We start from the raw sequence: 22566 nt of genomic DNA on the forward strand, positions 1-22566 counted from the left end.
TCATTGGCATATTCTCAGCTACATAAGCTATGACAATTCTTAAACGACAGAATGGTCACAAGGGGCTGAAACACACATCAACTTACTGTGCTTTACATAACTAACTTTTTAGTTGAGTCATCATAATTGTCCTTGAAAATTTTCTTAGTCTAAAGGAAATATAAGGTAATGTGGCTTTGATTAGGTGCTGATCACAAGTCAAGTTCCAGATGTGGTGATGAGCTTGTACATGCATTGTTATTAAGGCTCAGCCTATGCATGGCAATTTACCAGTCCACAGCATGTTATCGTATTTGTAAGATCAAAATCTTACATGGATAGATGAAGCCTATGCAAAATTGGAATTATTGTAGTAGGAGACAAGAAAGGTGAGAAGCTGAATATCTACTCAAAGCTAAGCTAAAAACCTTTTTAGTTTCTTGTGTCTTTCATACGTGTGTTTACTTGTTTTCAGTAAGGTAAAAGCACTGTTAAAGCTACAACAAAGGCTATTTTTGTACTGCTTCCAACCTGGCAGGAACTAGCAAGTACAAGAAGTCTCACAAGACCATCCCAGAAAGAATTCCAACCCAATTTTTAAACAGTGTTCTATTTAAAGATTTTCTATTTTTCTTAACAAGAGTAAAAGTGTGAAAGATAGTTGCAATTAACTGTCTATTACCCATAGATACATTTTTTTCCCAGTACGTGGGTTTACCATATCATTCTTAACTGAAAAAAAAATCCCTTTTCCTGTATATTTACAAACATATTCAATTCTATTTTTCAGCAATTTGCTTAAAGATATTTTCTATACAGTTTTTGTTATCACTAGTTTTGCTTTATCCAAATTAAACCAGCCCTTCCAATGCCCTAGGAACCTAAGAATTTATAAAGTGCAAGTCACTTCACTGTTTGAAGCGATGGCTGAAAGGAATGGGGTCCTGACAAGGCCACAGGGAAGCACTGGAGATACTCACTGGTCAGTAACATGTCATCTTCCTCTGGTCTCAATCTGAGACCAGATTTCAGTCTGAAATGAGTTTGTAAGCACATATACTTCTGTGAGGATGAGCTTTTTATTAGGCATCTGAGTCCAAAAATTGCTACTAACCCTTCATTTTGAATACAGAATAATGGACTGTATTGAATACACAAGAAGACAGCAGCTGCATTTGTCTCAATCCATTTTTTATAAGGTCCCATGATGCAACATTTTATGTGCATCCCTTGAATCCCCAAATCCATTCTTGTCACATACAGAGAGGCTTGCAATTGGTCAAACGAAATATGCTTGCTTTTAGTGAACTGTTAAACTGTCTGTGGTCCTCTTCAGATGCAATGTGGCTGGGCACCAGTTGTCAGTGCTTGACCATCAGGGCGTGAAGCAGTTGAGAGTATGATTAAACTGTAAGATGTATTATCTGCTTTTTGTTTTTATGCAAAACCCTCAGTGACTTGGATGCTGTTCTGTGCATAATAATGACATACAGGACCCCATCTCACAATTACTTGTGATGAAACACAATTGTAACAGTTTATAGCATCTTAATACCAAAGAGCAATATCTTTCTTACTGTGCAAATATCATCTAATACAACTGGAAGAATTTCGCTTTAACTGCACTTGTTGAACACAACCAGATTTTTGGCACTGAACAAATCAGAGCAAAAAGATCAACATCTTTATGAGGTGAATCTGATTTCTAGAAATACAGTAGATAAGCCAGAATTTTTTTTCCATGTTATCTCTGTGAAACATTTGTGATCTTTCACAAACTGCCCTCTGTGATTACTGATTATACTTTTCTAAATTAGACAAAGATGACAGAGTTATATAGCTATCTGTGCTTCACAAAATTGTTTCTACTTCTCGGAATTAAGTCACAAAGGCCAGCAAGTAACCAAAAAGGTCTATTTAAAGTTCTCTGGCAAGCATTCCTTCTTCATATACCTGTTACCAACTCCCTGACATTCCCCGGGATGAGGCAGGAAGCAGATCACAAGCAAATTTAATTTTTCTGGCAGCTCTTTCCTGTCTTTGGGAAAGAAGCTATCATTCATCATGGGGCCAGAAGCAAACATGTCAGACAAGCAAAATGCTGGTGTTTTCTATTATGTGACAGGTGCGCATCTCTTCAATGGACAGAACTAGGTACTCCAGCTCAATGCTCATACTGGAACAGATATGCAACCATGCAGAAAAGAACAGGGTATACAACCTTCAGGTGCACACCAGTGTCTCACTGAACTGAAAAAAATGGCTTTATATTTTATTAAATAATCCACTACTTCTTCAGAGAAGCTGGCATTTTCTCTCTTCCTGATACCTTACAATAACCTTATAATTAAAATCAGTTCTCAGTGTACATACTTTAAATGCTAGTGGCTTAATTAATATTAAAGTAAACAGAGAAATGAAATTACAACCTGAAGACTGTAGGCATATCTTAAAACAATAAAGTTGAGTCTTTAAAATTATGTATTCATTAGCATTGCACAAAGTTCTTCATTCAGCAAGAAAACGACTTGCTGAAACCTGGATACACACTACACTTAATAACAAAAAATCTAAACAGGGGCTAGAATTTTAAAAAGTAGCTGCATTGAGCTCCACCACAAGATTTTGTTGTGTGGGTAGCACAGACTGAAAGAAATCTTCCCCTTAGCTTTCATGCACTTTAAGCAGGTAGGTCAGACCTACACGTTACGAGCCAGCAGAAGCAGAGGGACCTTTTTTCTTCAGTCCAAGGGGGTTTCAGCAAACCTTTGCAGATGCATTTCACCTCAAAATAACTTGAAAGAACTTGGGAGCTTTGCCTCTTTTTCCTCTAATCATTCACTTCTGGACCAAAGCAGCTAAACAAGGGAGCAGATCACTACCCCACAAAGAATGCTATGATCTTGAATTATCAAAATGAGCCTGAACAGCATCTAAGTGAACAGAGCTCAAGATATGTTTTTGCACAAGAGATTTACTTGGCTGACTACAGTTATCCCTTCTGATTTCTTAGTTAATCTAATGCAGTTTAGATAATTACAATATAGTATAGTTTAATTTCTAAGAACATCAGTATTTGTCTTAAAAGCGGTCAGAAATGTTTTGATAAATGTTTCTTTAAATGCAAGTCTGGCGTTACAGTTAACAGTCCGTTCAGACATTTTTCACTTTAAGAAAGTGGGAACAGTTTAAAAGTTGTGAAATTATCCTGTTTCTATTTCAAAACTGCTCTGCTTCCAAAATTCATTTTAAAGTCAAAAAGGCAGAAAAGGTTGAAACTGAAAAAAAAAAGCATTCTAAATGCCCATATTTTAAATGACCCAATCCATCATTTTTGCCTCAGTTATTAGCTAATAAAATTTTTCCATAATTTTCACTTGTGATTCTAGTGGGAACAAGGCAGCTTTTCCTAAGAAACATCTCATGGAATGGGTTCCCATAAAGTGACTTTTGAAAGAAAAGAGGATCACTATATTTAACTGGTTTCTCATTAGGAGTACCTTTCAAGCAGCAATTTATGCAGCCATACCAGAGAAGTATGACCACTCCTCTGTCCTCTTGCACCAGCTCATGGAAGACTTGGGAGGGAAGAGAAGATTTGTAGGGCTGCTGCAACCATTGTATTTGTTCAGCCAATGGGTGGACCAAGCAATGTCCATGACCTGCACTGCACTGAGTATCTTTACCAGCTGGAGGAAAACGTGCTGTCTCAGGGATAAGCAAGGAGCGAGGCACTTCCCTCACAGAGGGAAAGGGAGAAGAGGAAGATTAATTAAGAGGGCAATAAATTTTAACTCTGTCGTACTCTTATTCACATCTTTTTTCCCCACTCTGCTTCTACAGTAGAACAACAAAGTCTTAATTTCTTCTGAGGATTAGATCATAAATCCTAGGAAATGATCAAATTTAGAAATAATTTAGCTCATGAAATATTTACTTTCGGAAAAACATGAAATGATAAAACATTACAAAAAGCATCTCCTTTCTTAACATACACTTTCCAGTGAGAGGGAGGGATATTTCTATCAGACGATCTGGTGGATTTTATCTAATTTTCTATGTTCCAAAACATGCAAAAAATCAATTACTGATAGTTTTGTTTTAATCCTGCAGGTCCTCCCATTTTATAAAGATTCTGAAAAAATCAGCAATAGCACAGAAATCGAGTTTTGAACAATGATAAACTGTGGAAAGTGTCACTTCAACAGTCTTCTAACTTTGGATCCCATAATGATGCAAATTAGAAACTGTTCCAAATATCCCTCAAATTAATCCTCATGCTATGCACAGTGTTGGAACTAAAGATTCTGGTTTAATCAAGCCAAACATTATTCATAAAATGGAAGAAATACTAGCATGATAAGTTGTCTCTCTTTAGTTTTTCCTGTGGACTACCTGCAGAGCTAAATCTCTGAATATGATCAGAATTAGAAGAGAATGCTTTGAGGTGAAGAAAGGCTCAGTGCAGTCTGCTTCATTAACACATCATTAAGATGCTTTATTTTCTTACAGTCACAGGAATACATTTAGCCAAGAATTCATAACATAAATACAAAAAAAAAAAAAAGATTATTTGTCTAAATTTTGTAGAAATGTGGGGGAAGTAAGGGGTGTCTACCTGAATTGTCACTAGTAATTTCGGGTTTTTTTAAGCTAAATAGCATATCTTACTAGACTGATGGAACTACCTCTCCCTCCCACTGAGAACGGAGTAGCTTCCTCTTGACTACTACAACAGTAGCTTACAAGTCAAATTAATATTGAGATACTCTTGGAAGTGTTTCCAGCTTCTTTTACTGTTACTAACAGCTGGATATAAGCATAAGATCCACGTGATCGGCAAATCAAGGATGAAAACAGCTAGAATAGTAAGATCATAAGGATAATCATTTATGGGAAGATTTCTACCGTACTTTACAACTTGTTTTGCCTTTACTGCAGTTATGAAAAGAGAGATCAAACTTGTCAGAATAATTGGAAAATATTTTAAAATTTATCTTCCTTGTTAGATTACACCTTGCAATTGCTTCTGATGGGAGGAAAAGGATGAAATCTTTCAGCGGTTTCTATGGTCCTTTTTCCTTAGCAGAAAGTGCAACCCCCGTTCTTTCACAATATGGGAAACAAGGATTTATCTTCTCATTCAAGACAGAGTCTTTCCAGGTTAATATAATAAATGATGTCTTTATTATCTGTGAATGAACATGATTCATCCACCTGTCAAAACCGGTAAAAAGAAGGAAATTAAAAGTGTTCAGTTTGTCAAATGGGGATGTACTTTAGACAGCCATCTATCCTCAGCTGGTTTTTGTGCAGTCTGCCGTTGTAACTTAATTTTACCCAGAGGTTCATCAAACATCTGTTTTAATCACTAAGCTAATTTCACTCTTTTTTTCTGTGGCATTCCAGTCTTCATGACATTTTAGACATCTCTATTCCAGATGATCCCAGTACTTCCAGTGTTTTGTCATGTACACGTGCATGACATAGATGAAGGTTATACTCACAGAATATTTTCTCACAGAATTTCACTTCTTTTCCTCTAAAGCACCTCACTGACATTTACACAAGTGTTAGAAAACTGGTATTTTGTGTCTTAGGGTTACATTTTTCATTCAATTCAATGACGCATTGGAATAATTTATTTGTAGTGGGTTCCTTTTGTAAAGCAGCAGCTGTCAAAACAGGCTTGATCACAGATGGACAAAACCATGAATTAGACAAAAAAAATCACACAGGACTTAAAATCAATGCTCTTATTGTTCTCTGCAGAACATCTGTAGAAATGACAATCTAAAAATGGTGTATTTAATAGCACAGGAGTTTTATATTTTACTGCTTCAGATTAAGGACAAACAATAAACATGGAGTTCCATAAAAGCCACCAAGCTTGGGTTATGCAAGGTTATTTTGGATTGGTATTTTAACCTTTTGTTAATTGGCCATAGATATATATTATTTTTAATTTCTTTAATATTATATAGCAGTTTTCTCAATTTTGTATTAGTTTTAAACTTATACGTAAACTGAGATAATATATGAGTAGAAACAGCATCTGTTATAAAGGGTTGTTAAAAATGTTACAAATGTCAAGACATTTCCCACTGAATCAATATATTTCCACTGAGTCTTGTCAAGTTACCTTAACTTTTATCATGTTTTCTCTTATGGATGTGTCACACCATGCAAATTCAGGCATTTAACTCAGCTGTATTAACCAGCTAGAGACCCAAGGTTCCTCATATGCACAGTGGAGAGAGATGAGTTTCCCATCCTGTGCTTCACAGCAAGAACATATGAGTCAGATTCACAGTCTGTCTGCAGAAATGTATTTATGCTTATTTACATGGCCTTCATCACGCATATTTGAAGCTTGACAGACACCAACACTTATGGACTTGTGCCAACCGTACAGGTTTATACTCCTCTAGTTTCTATCCAGAATCTCTTAGCAAATTTACACTTTTAGGAATTAATCCCAAGGCCACTAAATGTAAAGGTAACCTTTCCATGACGATCTACAAGTTTTGGATCTAGACACCTGTTTTCAGTATTAGTGGTCCTATTTTTTTTGTTTATCAGTCAAAATATTTTGACAATGACATAAAAATAAAAGCTTCTCAATACGTTTTCTGCTTAATCTGTGCTCAGGGAATAGTTAATTAAGTAAATTTAACCTCTCTCTCAAAAAATGCATAATGACTTCTACTACTCTTGTAAGCACTACTAATGTTTAGGAAAACAGAAGTTCCTCAAAACACTTTGGAGAAGTTTTAACTACTCTTTATTCAAACAGAAATGTGTCTAAAGCTAGTATTTCAATGAGTTGCTAGTTGGAAGTACACCTGGCTTGTAATGAATGCTATGTTAAATTTTATTACTGTCAACATTTCAAAAAGGGAACCATTGCTTTTAAATAGTACTTTAAGTTCCCCAGCTTATTGCTCTGTTGTCTCTGAACAAACTCAAGCCATAAAAAAAAAAAAAAATTCAGGATTCTAAAATCAGCTGTAAAGTGAGTAAGCACCTAACAGAAGTCTAAGTTTATTTTCTTTTTCATTTCTTTCATTTCTTTTATCCTCAAAAAAGATCATAATACCAAATTTCAAATAAGATATTATATAATGTATTAGTTTGCTTTTCAAGTGCTTCTTTTGGTGTTATGCATTAACTGAGAAATCTACAAGCAACTTTGAGTTTATTCAGACAATGTATATATGTGTGCACTAAGATATCACATTTTTGTCCTATTCAGACAAGTAATTTAATTGTATGAATGCACGAGCTATTATGATGATGTCCATAAGACTCTGTGTGGAAACATGTTTTTATTTGCAGCAAAAAATAAAAGCACTGTGAAAAGGACTATTTGAATTCAGAGCTACTGTATTAGCATATTAATTTGGGTTTTTTCTTCCTGAAAGTCATTATCTGAAGAATAACAAATAATTTAGAAAAAAAGGCAACTAACAAGTGAAATTTAGTGTTAGAAGCTGTGTGATTTAGTATAATTTGAGTGTTCAGTTTTGGGCTTCATAAAAGAAATGCAAAAGAGGTGTTTATTAATCTTGTCTTTAGAGGTCAAAACCAAAACATTCCCTTTACTACAAGCTAAGGTGAACCAATGGTGTAAATGAAAACTCACTGTATAGTTTCCAGTCAAGTAATATTTTCTGTGTTTCAATACTCAGAAATACATTTCTTTTGTTATAGGTGCTTGCCATAAAACTGACTGGTCCGAGATGTTAAAAAAAAAAAGTACCACACATTTATGTAACAAAGTATTGTTCTGACTTAAGCCTACACATACAAAAAAGTCAGAACTTAAATACAGTTCACCTAAACATGTTTTTCTCCATCAAACAGGATTTTTTGTCTTTACTATGTCATATCTATGATATGCCATTACCTTGGTACTCACTTCCCCTGATTTAATCCAAAAGACCATGGAAATCAAGCCTGATCCAATTCAGCAAGCCTGCTTACTTCAATTTTTAGTGAGAAAAATGTTTTTCTGCCACACTCTCTCCCCCATATAATTCCTCTGCTTGAATTAGCAGGTATTTTATCAAGCTATACAGACCTATTTTTTAATTCTGCAGGCAAGACTGCCCTCTAAACCAGACATATCAAACCTTTGCACAATTATAAGTGGGCACATGTTGACTTTTCCAATTAAATTAATTAAATAAAAATGTGTATTTTAAAACATTATAAAAATCACCTGCTAGAAAGAAAGGGGAAAAAAATTATGTAAAAGACTGATGACTTTAATTTCTTACTTTTAAGATCTTCCAGATCTCGCAGGTTTGCAGTTTTGAAGATTGATGCTGGTATTATTGTTCTTTCCCACCTAACTTGTCATTTTCACCACTATCAGCTGGAGAAAAACTCACACAGTTGACATTTACCTCTGCCTTTCCGTAGGAACTGAGAGAAGGAGAGTTAAATGTCTGACATGTTTTGTACTGCTCACAATGACTGATATCAGGAAAGATCCATGCCAATTGAACAAGGAATAACAGATATACAAATATGCAACATCTAACTTCTCATTAAAAGATCAGGAAAATATTTTATTTTTGCTCTGAGATAATAATTAGTGAATTGCGCTTTATATGATTTTACATATACTTCATTCACTCCTCCTATTCTTTTTTTTTTAAGTTGTATGTGTCAACCAGATAGAAAAGTAATTCTTTTCATTCTGCCCAGGCATTCTTCTTCATTTTTTTTGACAAATGTAAGTTGATCTTCTTAGACTTTTGAAATGCAACCATTTATATCAGATCTGTGGATGATAACAAAGATTTATAGTGCTTCATGTAACAGGCTAGAACATCACTGAAGGGTAATAATAAATGTTAGAAGAAACAGTCGTTCAGGGATATATTGAGAAAATGTCAACATTATTATGCCAGCCACACCACAATCATACCCAGTTTCATGTGTTAAAATACAGGAAACCTACCTTTTGAATCATATATTTTATTATCTGTGAATCCTGAGAGTTTGTTTGCAATTAGCATTCAGAATTATTCATTTGTAAGAGGGAAAATATTGTAGTGTTACAAGTATTGAGAGACAAAAATAAAAAAACGATAGTATTTGATTTGTAAACTTATCATCACTTACCTTCTCTGCTGATTGGGCCGTACCAAAAAAGATTGGAATAAAAGCTAACCAAATTATGCAGGTAGTGTACATAGTAAATCCAATGGGTTTTGCTTCGTTGAAGGTCTCTGGAACCCCTCTTGTTTTAATAGCATAAACAGTGCATGTGACCATCAAGAGAATACTGTATCCAAGGGAACAAATGAGAGAAAGATCTGAAATGTCACATTTGAGAACTCCCCTGGCATTTTCTGGTTCAAGTGTCCTCTGTTCTCCATAGTCTACGATGATATGTGGTGGATCGATAGCAAACCAGATGAAGACTCCAATAAGCTGCATGGATATGAGGCTGAAAGTGATCACCAGCTGGGAAGCTGGACTAATAAATTTGGGAGCTGTGACAGATTTTTTACCTTGTTCAAATATTCTGTGAATCCTGTTTGTTTTGGTAAGCAAGGCAGCATAGCTGAAACACATGCCGAGTCCTAAAAAGATCCTTCTAAATGAGCAGACCACTGTATCAGGAGTTGCAATCATTAAAAAAGTAATGGAGTAACAGAGAAAAATCCCAGTCAAGAGCACGTAACTGAGCTCCCGTCCAGAGGCCCTGACGATCGGTGTGTCATTGTACCGGACAAATGTCACAATCACAAAGGTGGTGGCAATTATACCGAGAATAGCTATGAAGACGGGCACGACGGCCCAAGGAGAATGCCATTCCAGTTTGATTATAGGGATAAGCTGGCAATCCGTACGGTTGGTGTTTGGTCTCTTATTAATGGGGCACAGTTCACAGTTGAATTCATCCACCTGGTAATGGTACCCCTCACAGCGTTCGCAGTGCCAGCAGCAGGGCACTCCCTTCACGGTTTTCTTTCTTTCCCCAGCTTTACAGGGCAGGCTGCAGACAGATGCTGGGTGAGTGTGTTCTCTGTTAGCCCACTGCATGTCTTCTACCTGTGGGTATAAAAAATTAATGAGCCTTCTATTTTCCCCCATTTATAATATCCTAATCCTGGCCACAGGTTTGCCATAAATCACTGCATGCTGACAGTACAAATACAGTTTACCATAATAAGAAACCTGTTTCTTTTCATTGTACTGACTTTATGAAAGTGTTAAATGATTGTGTCCAATAAATCATTCATGCTACAGGCTTGATGAGTGTCATTAGTTTCTATTTACCTCTTTACTGCTGACCAAATTGACATCTGTAAAGATATTTATTGACTCAAGGCTAGTTTAAAAGCAAAAAGCCCTGTACACGGTGCTTTAAAAGTTAATCACATGCAAATATAAATACCAGTAGTTCTCAAACATTTAATTACAAAATAAGGCTATGTGAGTTTCAGATAAGTTTCTGGTACAGTAAAGAAATAGTATCAACGCTGGCAGAACAGAGTGCCAGAAAAAAGATCCGTGATGCCACCTCTTCCACGAATGCGGGTATTTTATATTTTTCCACTTTCTAAGTCTTGAAATGCACAAGAATGTTTTGTTTATATTTCTAGAAGATAAAAATGAGTATATACTGCTTTCTGAATAATAATGGAAAAAGATGTCATGGCTACTACTTTAGTCCTCCTGGTTTAAAAAGTCCAAGGATCTTTTTGTAGCATAGAACAGATGCACACAATGCAGTCTTGTTTTGGAAATCCCAGATTTCTCCACAGCAGCACGTTAACAAAATATACTTTTTTCATCCACTTCTCTACTCCTCCTGTATGCCCCCCCCAAAAACCCCCCAATAAAGTCTGAATAGGAAATTAATGGATTTAAAGTATCTCCATCTTAAATTTATCACTCGGCTTGGTCCCAGCTCTCCTTAGCCCACCCTTAGTAAAACTGTGTTCTGCAAGAGGTTACACTGAGTGAACCAGAGCAGTGCATGGAGCAAAGAGCTACTTATAGGCACCAGAATCATTCTGTGTTGCTCCCATGCTCCACCTTTCACTCCTTTGTTATGTGGCAAGCACTCAAGGACAAAGGACTTGCCTTGTTCTTGCCTATTAAGTGCTTAGCGCTTTTGTTTAATTTGGAGGCTTTATTTATAAGCGAAACAAGAGTAACAAAACTTCACGTGTCAGGAATGTTTTCAGTTCCTTCTGGAGGAGAACAGAATGAAGACAGCTTATCAAGAGGGATAATTTTGGCCTTAACAGTTTATTTTTCCAGCAATTTTTCAACAGATTTGAGAGAAAATCACAATGTAACATTGCCCGCCTCATTTGCCTTCCTCAGAGAGCCAGAGCACCAGTTACAGCACCACGCAGGGTGAATAAAGCAGCAACAAGCAGTCGGGCTCTTTGTCTCCTCTGTCCACTCTTCTGCACAGTGTAGGACTTTGCTGTTATTCACCACTCAAAGTGGCAAACAAGGGGCCACACAATAATGAGGAGACAAGAAACTCACTCATACAACCAGCTCTGTGAATTCCCAGAGTCACTCAAGGACTTCAGTGGGGTTTGGATTGGTCCTGAATCTACAAAAGTTAACCATATTTTATATCAAGGACTGTGCTAATTACACAACATGCAGCATCTGGTGACTATCTGAAAGGAAATAATTTAAGTAATTAGCTTCCTAAAAACCATAAGAATAATCCAGTTGCATGAAAAAACTTTGATAGAGCCCTAGCAGAGCACTTGACACTTTAAGAAAATATTCACCTCTGTTACTATCTCTTGGTTTTAATCACTGAAATTCTCAAAGCCTGCATAACCCCTACTGTTTCATCTACTAGGTGAGAGAGAAAACATGTTATGATGAAATCAGTGTGATAGCAAAGACATATTCTCCTTCACAGTGTTGTTTGGAGAATAAATAGATCAAAGCTTGTGATTTAGTCAGATATTATGATAAGGGGGCAACAGGAGGCCATGGTCATTAATCCAGATCTGTGGATAAGTTTGGGATGGCTCAAAAAAGAACAGTACTGCATATCTGCCAGACTATAGCACACAATACAGAATCACCAGGAGAGTACACAACGCCTGATCCAGCATAAACTTAGAATGGCATGGACAGGCAATATCTAATCTGGCAGAAAGCCTGACAGGATAAAGCTAAGGTGTCCAATTTTTTTAACACATTTGCACTAGCAAAGTGAGTTTATACCAGATCAGCATTTAATACCATGAGACTACAGTGTTTCTTATCTGGCATTAAGCATCCTAAAGCCACATTTACTGTATTGTGAATCCACGGCTTAGACAGGTACACAGAATTCCTCTGTGTCTTTCAGAGTTTCTACCTTAACAAAAGAAAAAAGAAAAAAAAAATCTTTTTATTGTACAGCTACTTATGATTTCACATACATTTGTCTTAATGGTGCTTTAATTGACTAAAAATATGCTTAAAAACTCTTCCTGGTTGGCAATACATTAGAGTGCCTCAGGTTACGCATCCCAGTGGCAACAACAGATAATAAATTCCTATTTCCGAAGGTTGCTGGTAAAGATTCATATTATGTTTTTCATTCTAGTACATCTGACACATAAACTACACAAGATATAATTTCCAGCATGGCAATACAGGGTTAATGAATGTTGGAAAACTCACTGGCTAAAAAAACTTGAGTCTTTTTTTTTTTTTAAATAATTATGAATATAAGCACTATTAGCTGTTAGCAATGGAACGATTCAAACAAGAATGGACTCTTAAAGCACAAAAAAATTCTAAATCAATGTAGAGAATAACCAGAATGAATGGCTGGTGCAGGTGCATTTTACAAGGTATACAAGTTATGTCTTACAACCTGTCTCGTCTGGATTACTTTTTTTAGGCAAAAACTACAGTTACATTTAGGTTGACCTACATTTCTGAAAAAGCTCTTAACAAAAATGTTAAGAGTTCTTGCTCATGAGCTTTTTATTTCATTTTCTATCTAACAAGAAAAAGAAGATATATTCCCAAGACATGTTGGCCAGTGTTTGACATTAGAGATCTCCTTTCAGATACTTGCAGATCTGAGATTCTGGCATTGTAGGATTTTAACTCTGGAAGTGGGTGCAAAGATGGGATTCTCCCATGAACCCAACCATCCGGACAACTCAGTTTATAGCTACATTAACAAGCAACGTGGCATAGTAAGAGCCGATCTGTGGAGCAAAGGTGTTGGCTCTGAGGACCTGATGTTCACATTGGTCAGTATTAGAGTCTGGGAAGGAAGGTTATATTGAGCTAATTTTGACGTAGTTCAGTCGACTGAACAGCCGGTAATGATTAAAGAAGATTAGATGTCCTTCTGGAAAGCATCTTCTGTTTTCATTTCAGCCAAAAGCAATCCAGTTCACATAGCCTGAGACACACTCCACAATGAGCGAGCGTGCTAACTGGGAAAATTAGCAGATTCATTTCAAAAGCAGACTCTTGACTGAAACCAAAATGCTAATGTGTGTACACCCTCAGACTGCTACTTAGACACTACTGTAATAGAGGCAGAGTAAAGGCCAGGGGAAACTATGCGTCAGAGGAAGCACTGCTTGCTTTTGTTACATCCGAACAGGTCTGCTAAGGGTCTCTGTGTATGCAGCAATTAAAGACTGAAAAGTCATGCTACTTCTGGTCATCTGGTTCATTCCCAGCTATCCATAACCTGCAGCACTCTTTGCCGGTAATGTATTTTTGAGTTATTATTTTGCATAATATGAATGTAATAAGGAAATACAGTACAAGACCTAGTTACAACAATGGTCTTAAAGCTCTATCTGGTTTTTCAGTCACTGAATGTATATACTAAAGGATCCATCTTCTCGAACCCATGCAGAAGATTCACCCGTGTCATTATTTTTCTATCCTTAGATTATAGTACTGTTGATAGTAGAAACTGTTAAGAAACAAGAAAGTGAAGGAGGATCATTTGGGAACATAGAGCCAGGGACATTCAGAACTGCTGAAAACCTGTAATAGTCATAAACTTTAAAGGGAGTTGCTGGATGCTCAGCCTCTTTTGAAAATCATATTTTTATATGTAGACATAAACACTTAGCAGTGGAACTTTCAAAAGTGCCAGAGGGAACTTGTTCAATCCAGCTAATTAATTTAAGTGTGAGCTAAGTGCTTTATCTGTTTAAGTGCTTTTGAAAACCCCACTATGCTTCCATCTGCAATTTTCACAATCTAAATACTTTGGAAAACCTGCCCCAAAGTGATCTAGAAGTTCAAATGTTACAAAACTGACTTCAAGGGAGCTTAACTTTAGGCAGACATTTTTAAACAAAATTCTCATGGGGGAAAGAAACTGACAAAGCCAAAGCCAGGCAGAAGAAAGACAGAAAAGAAGGGAGGTTTTGACATTGAAAAAGAATGAAAAAGTTCTGCATCTCTTCAGCCCTTACTGATCAAAATATCTGGGTCTGCAGCACTCTTTACGCTGCTCAGACCCTGCTAAGGCTGAGTGAGTCTCAGATTATTAAGTAGCCTTAGGTAAACTTAGTTTCTAGAAGACTTATTTTGTCACCTTCATTTTCATGTGACATCTTCTAGCTGCTGTTCACTACAGTATGACACATGACAAGACAAAGTTCATTGTTAAATGTATCTGAATTCATCATCTAGGTCAGATGGACTGGAATAGCCTAGCTCTGTATCTATTATTAATAACAGTTTAAACATTATTATTGATTTTATTCGAGTAGCTTCTCTGAATTTGGAAAGTGTCTGATAGATTGATGTGCTGTCATGAAGTACCTCACATTCCCCTAAGATGAGGTTCCATTTTCTACTATTCCAATACTTACCGGAGTGAAAACATCAGAAAGAGTATGACAGCATGTCTGTAAGACTCATTTTCTATGAAATGGATCATGATACAAAAAGAGAATGGCTTCACTGCTATTTAAATAGACATGAAAATCATCTCTATATGAGATATCTGCCTGACGGAGCTGCAATTTGCTTTAATTCGCAGCACTAAGATTCACAGTTCACTAAACCATTAAAATACAGACAAAATGCCATTTCATATCAAAATCGAGTAAACACCTCCATCCTTCATGAACATTACAAATACAATTTCCTCTAATATCTAATAATAAAGCTAAAAATTAATGATGTGAGAACTGGGCTAAAACAAGATGAGATTTACGTGACACAGTATAAGTAGCACATTCACATTCTTGGCACCTATGTTCTTCCAACAATCAAGCAACTCATTCATTTAGCAATGCCCTCAGCAACCGGAAGACACTGATCAAAAATGCTGTTAATAGGTCACATATCATTTCTGAACCACTTATGTGTACAGAACTACTGTTTTCCATTCTTAATGATCATGGAAAAATTTATTACTTACTCACATAATTCCGCAACTGGTGCCAATATAAAGGCACTTGGACAGCCTTCAGAGAGTTTATATCAAGGACATTGGTGGATAATATTTTAATGTTTCTGATTATGTTATATTATCACTTGCAGGAATTTTCATTTTTGAAATCTTACCTCAGAGCTAGATATTTATTTAAAATAATGAAAAATACACGTTTAAGGATATTATTGTAATGAATGGAATTATACAAGATCTGGACAGAGGAATGGAAGTAGTGCATTCTACCAGAGTTATAGGAGCAGGCAAATATCTTATTTTGTAGTCAGTTAGCCAAGACTTTCAGAAACATATAACTTCATATGGCTTTTAATAGATATTAAAATTCTTAGTTATAAAAATGACAAAGAACTGAAATATCACCTCCAGCTGTCACTAAGAGTTGTTCTTATTTTTGTCTCAAGTTCCTAGAAGTATTTCTCTTCTGACAAAAAGGTTCATCAGAGGAGCATAGCAAGTGAGTGAATTAAGGCAATTTAGCCTAATATTTAGCTTTTTAAATTGTCTAATGCACCTGTTCTCACAGTAAAAGTTCAAGTCTCTAATGTACCTTGTCCAATCAAGTCATCTGAACCATCAAAAACCAAAATTAAACTGAAACTGCTTCAACTAAAGTGAATTCATTATGAGCCTAAATATAATGATCATTTCATTCAGTCTGTCAAACAGATTTTACCCCTCTAGAGAAAAACTGGGTATACTTACAGACTAAACTTACAAATATTTAAAGGCGTGTGCCTCTTAAATGAGTCAAAGACAAAAAATACAGTTTTAAATTAAAAAACAAAACCCAGAATGAATCCAGATTGCCAATGGCAGTATAAAATCACTATCGTTACCAAATTTGCCATAATTGCTGTGTATGATTTACCTCATTCACTCCATACAGATGTTTTTCTAACAATTGAGATGTCATTTTCTGGAATTTTAGACATAAACATTCCTAGAGGTTTTCAAACAACATAGGATCATATCTTTGGTTTTACCACATACTGGTTGAAAATTAATGCAGTCGAATATCAGTTTGAAGAGGAGTCTAAGGAGCTTGGTTAGATGTAATGGCCATTAAAGGACCAGTCTGAAATACTACAAGGAAAATCATTCTTTTTTTTTTTTTCTTTAGGAACAAAAGCACAGGTTATTGTTACAACCCAGATGGAAGCTGATTTCTGCTAACTGTGAATCCACCTGCTTAAAGTTCTTCCTAGGCACACCGCTTATAGTCTCTAGCTTACAGCTTCCCTAAAGGAAAAATAAAGACAGTTAAATTTACTGTCATTTAAATTTGAATACCTATTTATATGCATGTATGTATAATTATTTATATGCAAGTATGATTTAAAATGTCCTGGACTACAGGAGGGAATGTGATATTTATATTATTTGAAAGCAGTGCTACAGAACGGTTTAACAACTTTGGTCTCTAAGCTTAGCATCAGCCTATTCAGCTCTGATACACTCTGACTTTCTTGGTGACCTTGGGCAAATTATTTAACCTGCTTGAATCTCAGCTTTGCAATTGGCTGGAGGGAAGCTGTCATGCAGACAGGAGCAGTGGAGACACTTAAGTAAGTTTAAAATGTGGGTAAGAAGTTTAAGTAGGCATATAACTGATCTCCATCTCTCAGGTCTGGAAGGTTTTTTGCCCAGAAAGTACTTATATTTTAGAAAGCTTGATTAAAACAATTTTTACTTTTAAAACTGAGCAATATTTTTTCAAAGGATTAATACCAGAAACATCATAACAATTCTGTGCTTCCTCAGCATGTCAAAATCTTTCTTGTCATCTCCAGTTTCCCAGAACTACAATATCAGCAATCTCTGAAATTCCTAAAGCTAAAAGAATGTATTTTTAATGTTCTGGCCATATTAACAAGTCATTCTCAGCTAGGGCAAAATAATTAAAGGAAAGGATGCTCTGAGGTAATACATACAAACAGAAAAGAATGGTGTAAACAAATATAAAGTTTCTTATGTTTGTAAACAGAAAAGGTTAATTACTAGCCTTGCTTTATCAATGGAAGTATATATTATTTAGTGTGCTGAGACTGTAATTTTACCTCAAAGAAACCAACCCCACTAGTTTGCTGAATACTTACATAGAGGAGCATACTGTGGAAACCTTGAACAGGGAATCATTCTACCACTGTATCATAATCTACAGAGAGTGTTTATTAGTGCTATACAGACTTTAAACCCCAGTCTTAAAATGCTAGTCTTTGAATGGTTTGGGATCTGTTTATTTTGCTTTTTTTTTACTTTTACTATTCTCTGCCTGTGGTTTTATTGGTACTGATGAGCTACAGAAGTGCTGGCCCTAACAGACTTTTGGTACAAGGGTAGGATAAGCTGCAATATATTCTCTTCTTCAATTTGCCAAACAACAAACTTATTAATGTGCATGGAATACCTGGAAAACAACATTTTGTTTTCAGATGCCTTGGGGAGTAGACTAGCACAAAGTGCAGTGATTAACAGGTCATCAAGTAAACAGCTACTGTTACTGCACTGTGTAACTATCAGATGGAATTTTGCAGCAATCTAGTAGGCACTTCTATTCAATATAAGCAAGTCGGTTTTTTTTTTTTTTCTTTCTTGGAAGCATGAATCGCAATTTTTAAGCACCTGTTTCTGGAGATAGTCTCTTTGTTTACAAAAGAGACAAAAAACCCCAAACAAAACAAAAAATCCAAACAAACAAAAAAAACCCACCACAATTATTTCCATAATAATTCTATGACACATAAATATCCTATTCAAGATGACATCAGTAGACTTCAGATTTTTTGCATGGTCTATTGTCTATATTTCAAAAATACGTAATTACTATCAATGGACCAGACTGCAAATCAGCTTTCGAAAGTTATTCATTATGCAGACCATTTTCACATAGACAATCTCTATCGCATATCCTTGCCTAGAGGTCCTCACTTCCCTTACATGTACCTGACATGCATTTGGAGAGATTTTAATGAGCATTTGTATATATATAACCTATGATGTACACACAGTGATTGAAGTTGTTATATGCCACCAAAAGCAGACTGTGACATAACTTTGCTTATAATTAAGCGTGTTCGAAAAAACCTCAAATTAAAACTTGTCAGATCTAGATTTTTCTTTAAGAAAATGCTATTTTGAGAGGAAACCTTCCACCATTGCCCTTTTTTGTCAAGTGATAGGTTTTGACCAGCTCTAGTACTAAGGCCATTTGAACCATAAGGCTTGTAATTACTTTTTTCTTCCTGCAGTTGATTATGCAGAAATAACCTGCAAGCATACTTCAAAAAATTTAGTGCTTTGAGAAAAGAAAAGGAGGCTAGTTCTGGTAAAGGTTTTTTTAAAGTCACTTTCCTTGTGCCTGGAGAATCTTCTCAGTTCTGCCCAAGGTCCATGCCATCACTGGTTTAATAGACTAGCTGCATTTCTTGATGAAGCTTTTAATACCCATATCAAACATGCTCCCTCCCACATATGTTGCTTTTATTTACAGTTACCTAAGTTAAAGTTTGAGTTGGCCTGTCCCAAGTCCGGTGCTTCATAGCTACTATATTTCCCTTCAATCTGCGTTATATGCCTTTCATGCCCAATGGTGCTCAGATTCTCCCCCACTTCACAGTTCGGAGTAAACAGAAGGAACACAAGGGGCTAAGCACAGCTCCCATTTGACTTTAAAGGAATTTTATATAGATTTTTTTCTTCAATTTTAAGACTAATCCATTTAATAAATCCCATTCACCATTACATGCTTTTAATCATCCTATCGGTTTAAAGGTGAGTTTCTTTATCAAAACAAGAAGCTGCGGTCCCCAGACACCCTCATGATGGCCTGCAAAAAAATGTGCTGGGCTAGACCTTCAGCAGATTCTTGTCAGTCCTGTAACTTCAGTAGCTATGCTAACAAGGACATGACCCATACACATATTTAGTATTACTTAAGGAGATGACCTGTCACCATTTTTATTACCTTTAATATTTCATTATTTTAAAACTAGAAATTAGCCAATCGTAAAAAGCCTCAGTTCAGTATGAAAAAAGATGTTGATGGGTTTGTTTTAGTTTTAATCCTGCCCCACTATTTTTAAATGGTTTAATATATTTCCTATTTTTTGATCAGTGCAAAAGATGCTGTGCATATGAAACTGAAGAATGAATGCCTCTAAATTCCCACCTGCACAACATTTCCTACAAAATAATACCAACACACAAATAATATATTCGTTTTATTCCCACACTGCTCACAGACCAAGACCTCAGTTGCACTAAGGGCTATATAAATCCGCAAGAAAAAATGATGGTCTCAATCCTAAAGAATTCACAGCCAAACCATAAGATAAAAGAGAGCAGAGTATCAGCAGAATACAGAAAAGGACATCCTAAAAACAATAAGGCAACACTGATCAACATGATAGTCAGCAGCCATAGCATATCTCCAAACAGATTCTTGTTGAGGAAACTAGTAAAAAGATTTTAAATGAGGAAACTGAAGAAGAGAGGAGGGCAATTTTGCATCTATTTCCTGAGCTTTCCATCCAAGCATAAGTGGCAGCAAGACAGAAAGCACGAAGGCAGTAACTTCATCACTGACCTCTCAAAGAATAACAGAGAACAGAGCTGGAATATCCTGTGATCCTGTGCTTCCCAGTGTTTCAGCAAAGTGAAGCACTTGAAATTTTGAGCAAAGTTGCCCTCACCTCAGCGACCTTGTACTTTAATTGACTGTGACAGGAACAGAAAAGCTGGGTTGAAATATAGGGATCAAGTTTATTTCCCTGTCTCAAGAAAAGAGGCACTATACCTAAACCATCCCTGATATATTTGTCCGACCTGTTTATAGGAAAAAAAGCTGTTAATATGTGTAGTACATTCTACCCGGAAGCACTGCAAAATCCTAAACACCGAGATGTATGTTTTGGCATTACTTTAAGGTGGTTTTCCACTATAATAGCTCATACCTTCTTTGCCAGTTCCTCTTAGTGAACAGTCAGATCTTTCCATGATAATAATTTTGAATTTTCAGCACTACATAAACAAAAGAAAATCACACTGGCCCTTTAAACACAGTTCCAGCCAGGTAACAAAATCACATATAAAAAGTCTGAAAGTCTGAACTAGTTCAGAACTAGCAGAAAACAGACTGTGTTTTATACTGAGATTTTCAGCAGCAGAGGAAGAGCTCTCTCTGCCAAGTCTATGCTGCTGCTTAGAATGAAGACTCAATAATTAAATTGAAAATTCTGTGAGGAGACTTAGTGATCTGGCAGGCACAAAACAAGCATGTGGAAGAAGTTTAAGCTAGAGAAAATACCACACAGCACATTTAGTCAGAAAAAAAAAAGAAAAAAAAAAATAATTCTTGTACTAAGGAAAGAAAGATGAACACGTTCAAATTGAGAGTACTTCAGGAAGTCAGGGGTTTTCATATGGACTGAACATATTGAGATTTATTCTACAATACTTAAAGAACTGACTAAAGAGATAAAAGCTCTTGAGACTTTATGGGGAAGTATGGAGAACTTGCAAATGGGAAACCTAGTTCTTATGCTCAGAAAAGGAGGCAAAAGAAGCAGCCAGGGAATTATCAATCATTCAGTTTAACTTGAATTCCCAGAAAAATCCTGAAAGAAACAAACAAACATATTTCAAAAACACAGAGAAAACAAACAAGACAAATAACAGCCAAAAGGGATCTGTCAACAATGAGCTGCCACATTTCCTTCAGTGAGAGGGTAACAGGCATTGTGGATGGGGGGCAAGCAGCTAGGTGTCATTTATCTTAACATTAGAAAGATTTTTGACACCACCTCAAATTACACTCTCAGTCATAAACAACCTCTTGAAACAGACCTAGCCCCTAAGGGCTAGGTGCAAATTATATCAGAAAGCTGTGGGAAGATAAAATTTGTCATTGATTCACTGTCAGAATGGAAGGGATGGTACAGGGCGGGGCCTGGAAAGGTCTATTCTTAGTGTGCTATTATTCAATACTTGTAATAACCACTCAATACAGTTTGGATGATAAAATAGAGTATATGGTGATCAAAATTGAGCAATAACACTGGAAAAGGTTGAAGCTATGCTGAAGGTCAGGACACATTCCAAATTATACTGCAGAGAGTCTGAAAAAAAGGAACGTGCAGTTTAACAGGGACAAATAACAGGTAGCACGTTATGGGTCAGGAAGGGCAGAAAGATAGCAGCTCTTCAGAAAAAAAGACATCTCAGGGCTCTAGCGGATTATAGTACATTGAACCAATGTCATACAGTTGCAAAAGGGACAAGTGCCGTCCTGAGAAATGCAGATAGATAAAATAATCTTTCCCCCTCTACTCTGCACTCATGAATACATGAAATGATGTTACTCCTGTACTCTGTACTACTGAGACTTCAGCCAGAGCACTTTGTGAAGGCTGGATCACTGTGTTTCAGTTTGAAGGAGAATAAAATGGGGAGTCCAGAAGAAATCAGCAAAGATCAGAAGTGTGTCTAGAAAACATGATCTACGTGACTAAATTGAACAAATTCAGGTTGTATAGCCTGAAGAAATAACACAGCCTAGGGGGTAAAGCAACAGTCTTTTAATACATGAAAAGGATGAGGGTGTGCTCGATGTATACTGAATAAAATAAGACGTAATGGGCTTAAATTATAGCAATGAGGAGTAAAGTCAGATATTTATAAGACACTTCAGAGTGATAAGGGTAGTTAAAAAATGAAAGAGAATCCCTTCAGAGGTTGTAAAGTCTTCATCCTTGGAATAACATCAGTACAGGAGATGCTAACTTTATGCAAGGGCTAGATAGTCTCTTGAGATCCCTTTAGCTGTCTTCTATAGTGCTAGAGCAGATTTCAGGTACTAAATATTTTGAGCACAAATAAAAAACTAAGATCATAACTAGGCCAGATAAAGAGAAAAATGTCAATGTATTCTCATGACAGCTAAATTCTTTAGACTGCCTTTTGCAGTTTTATAGAATACTTATTTAAGAAATCAATTTTTTATATTTATAAGAATAAAGTAAATAAGAAATGCTGATGATCATACTTTTACTGCTTCTTGGCTAATTAATGATTCATTTTAAATATTGTTGTGGGTAGAGCTGCTGTATTGCTTTTAGTTACAGGGAAAATGCTTTTCTGAGAAATAG

At 36.1% G+C, this 22566-nt stretch overlaps 1 protein-coding gene across 1 annotated transcript in view; it reads right to left on the reverse strand.

Moving 5' to 3' along the window:
* Window positions 1-5118: 5118 nt before the first annotated feature.
* LOC104073440 (metabotropic glutamate receptor 8-like) overlaps window positions 5119-22566 on the reverse strand; it is a gene marked incomplete at its 5' end in the record, with an annotated part of 27492 nt that continues 10044 nt past the window's right edge. The window contains 2 exon segments of the mRNA XM_009573204.1: window positions 5119-5196; window positions 9115-10050. Coding sequence (XP_009571499.1) covers window positions 5119-5196; window positions 9115-10050 — 1014 coding nt within the window.

Source organism: Fulmarus glacialis, unplaced genomic scaffold (genome assembly GCF_000690835.1).
Source record: "Fulmarus glacialis isolate BGI_N327 unplaced genomic scaffold, ASM69083v1 scaffold35472, whole genome shotgun sequence".
In the NCBI taxonomy this organism is placed as follows: Eukaryota; Metazoa; Chordata; class Aves; order Procellariiformes; family Procellariidae; genus Fulmarus; species Fulmarus glacialis.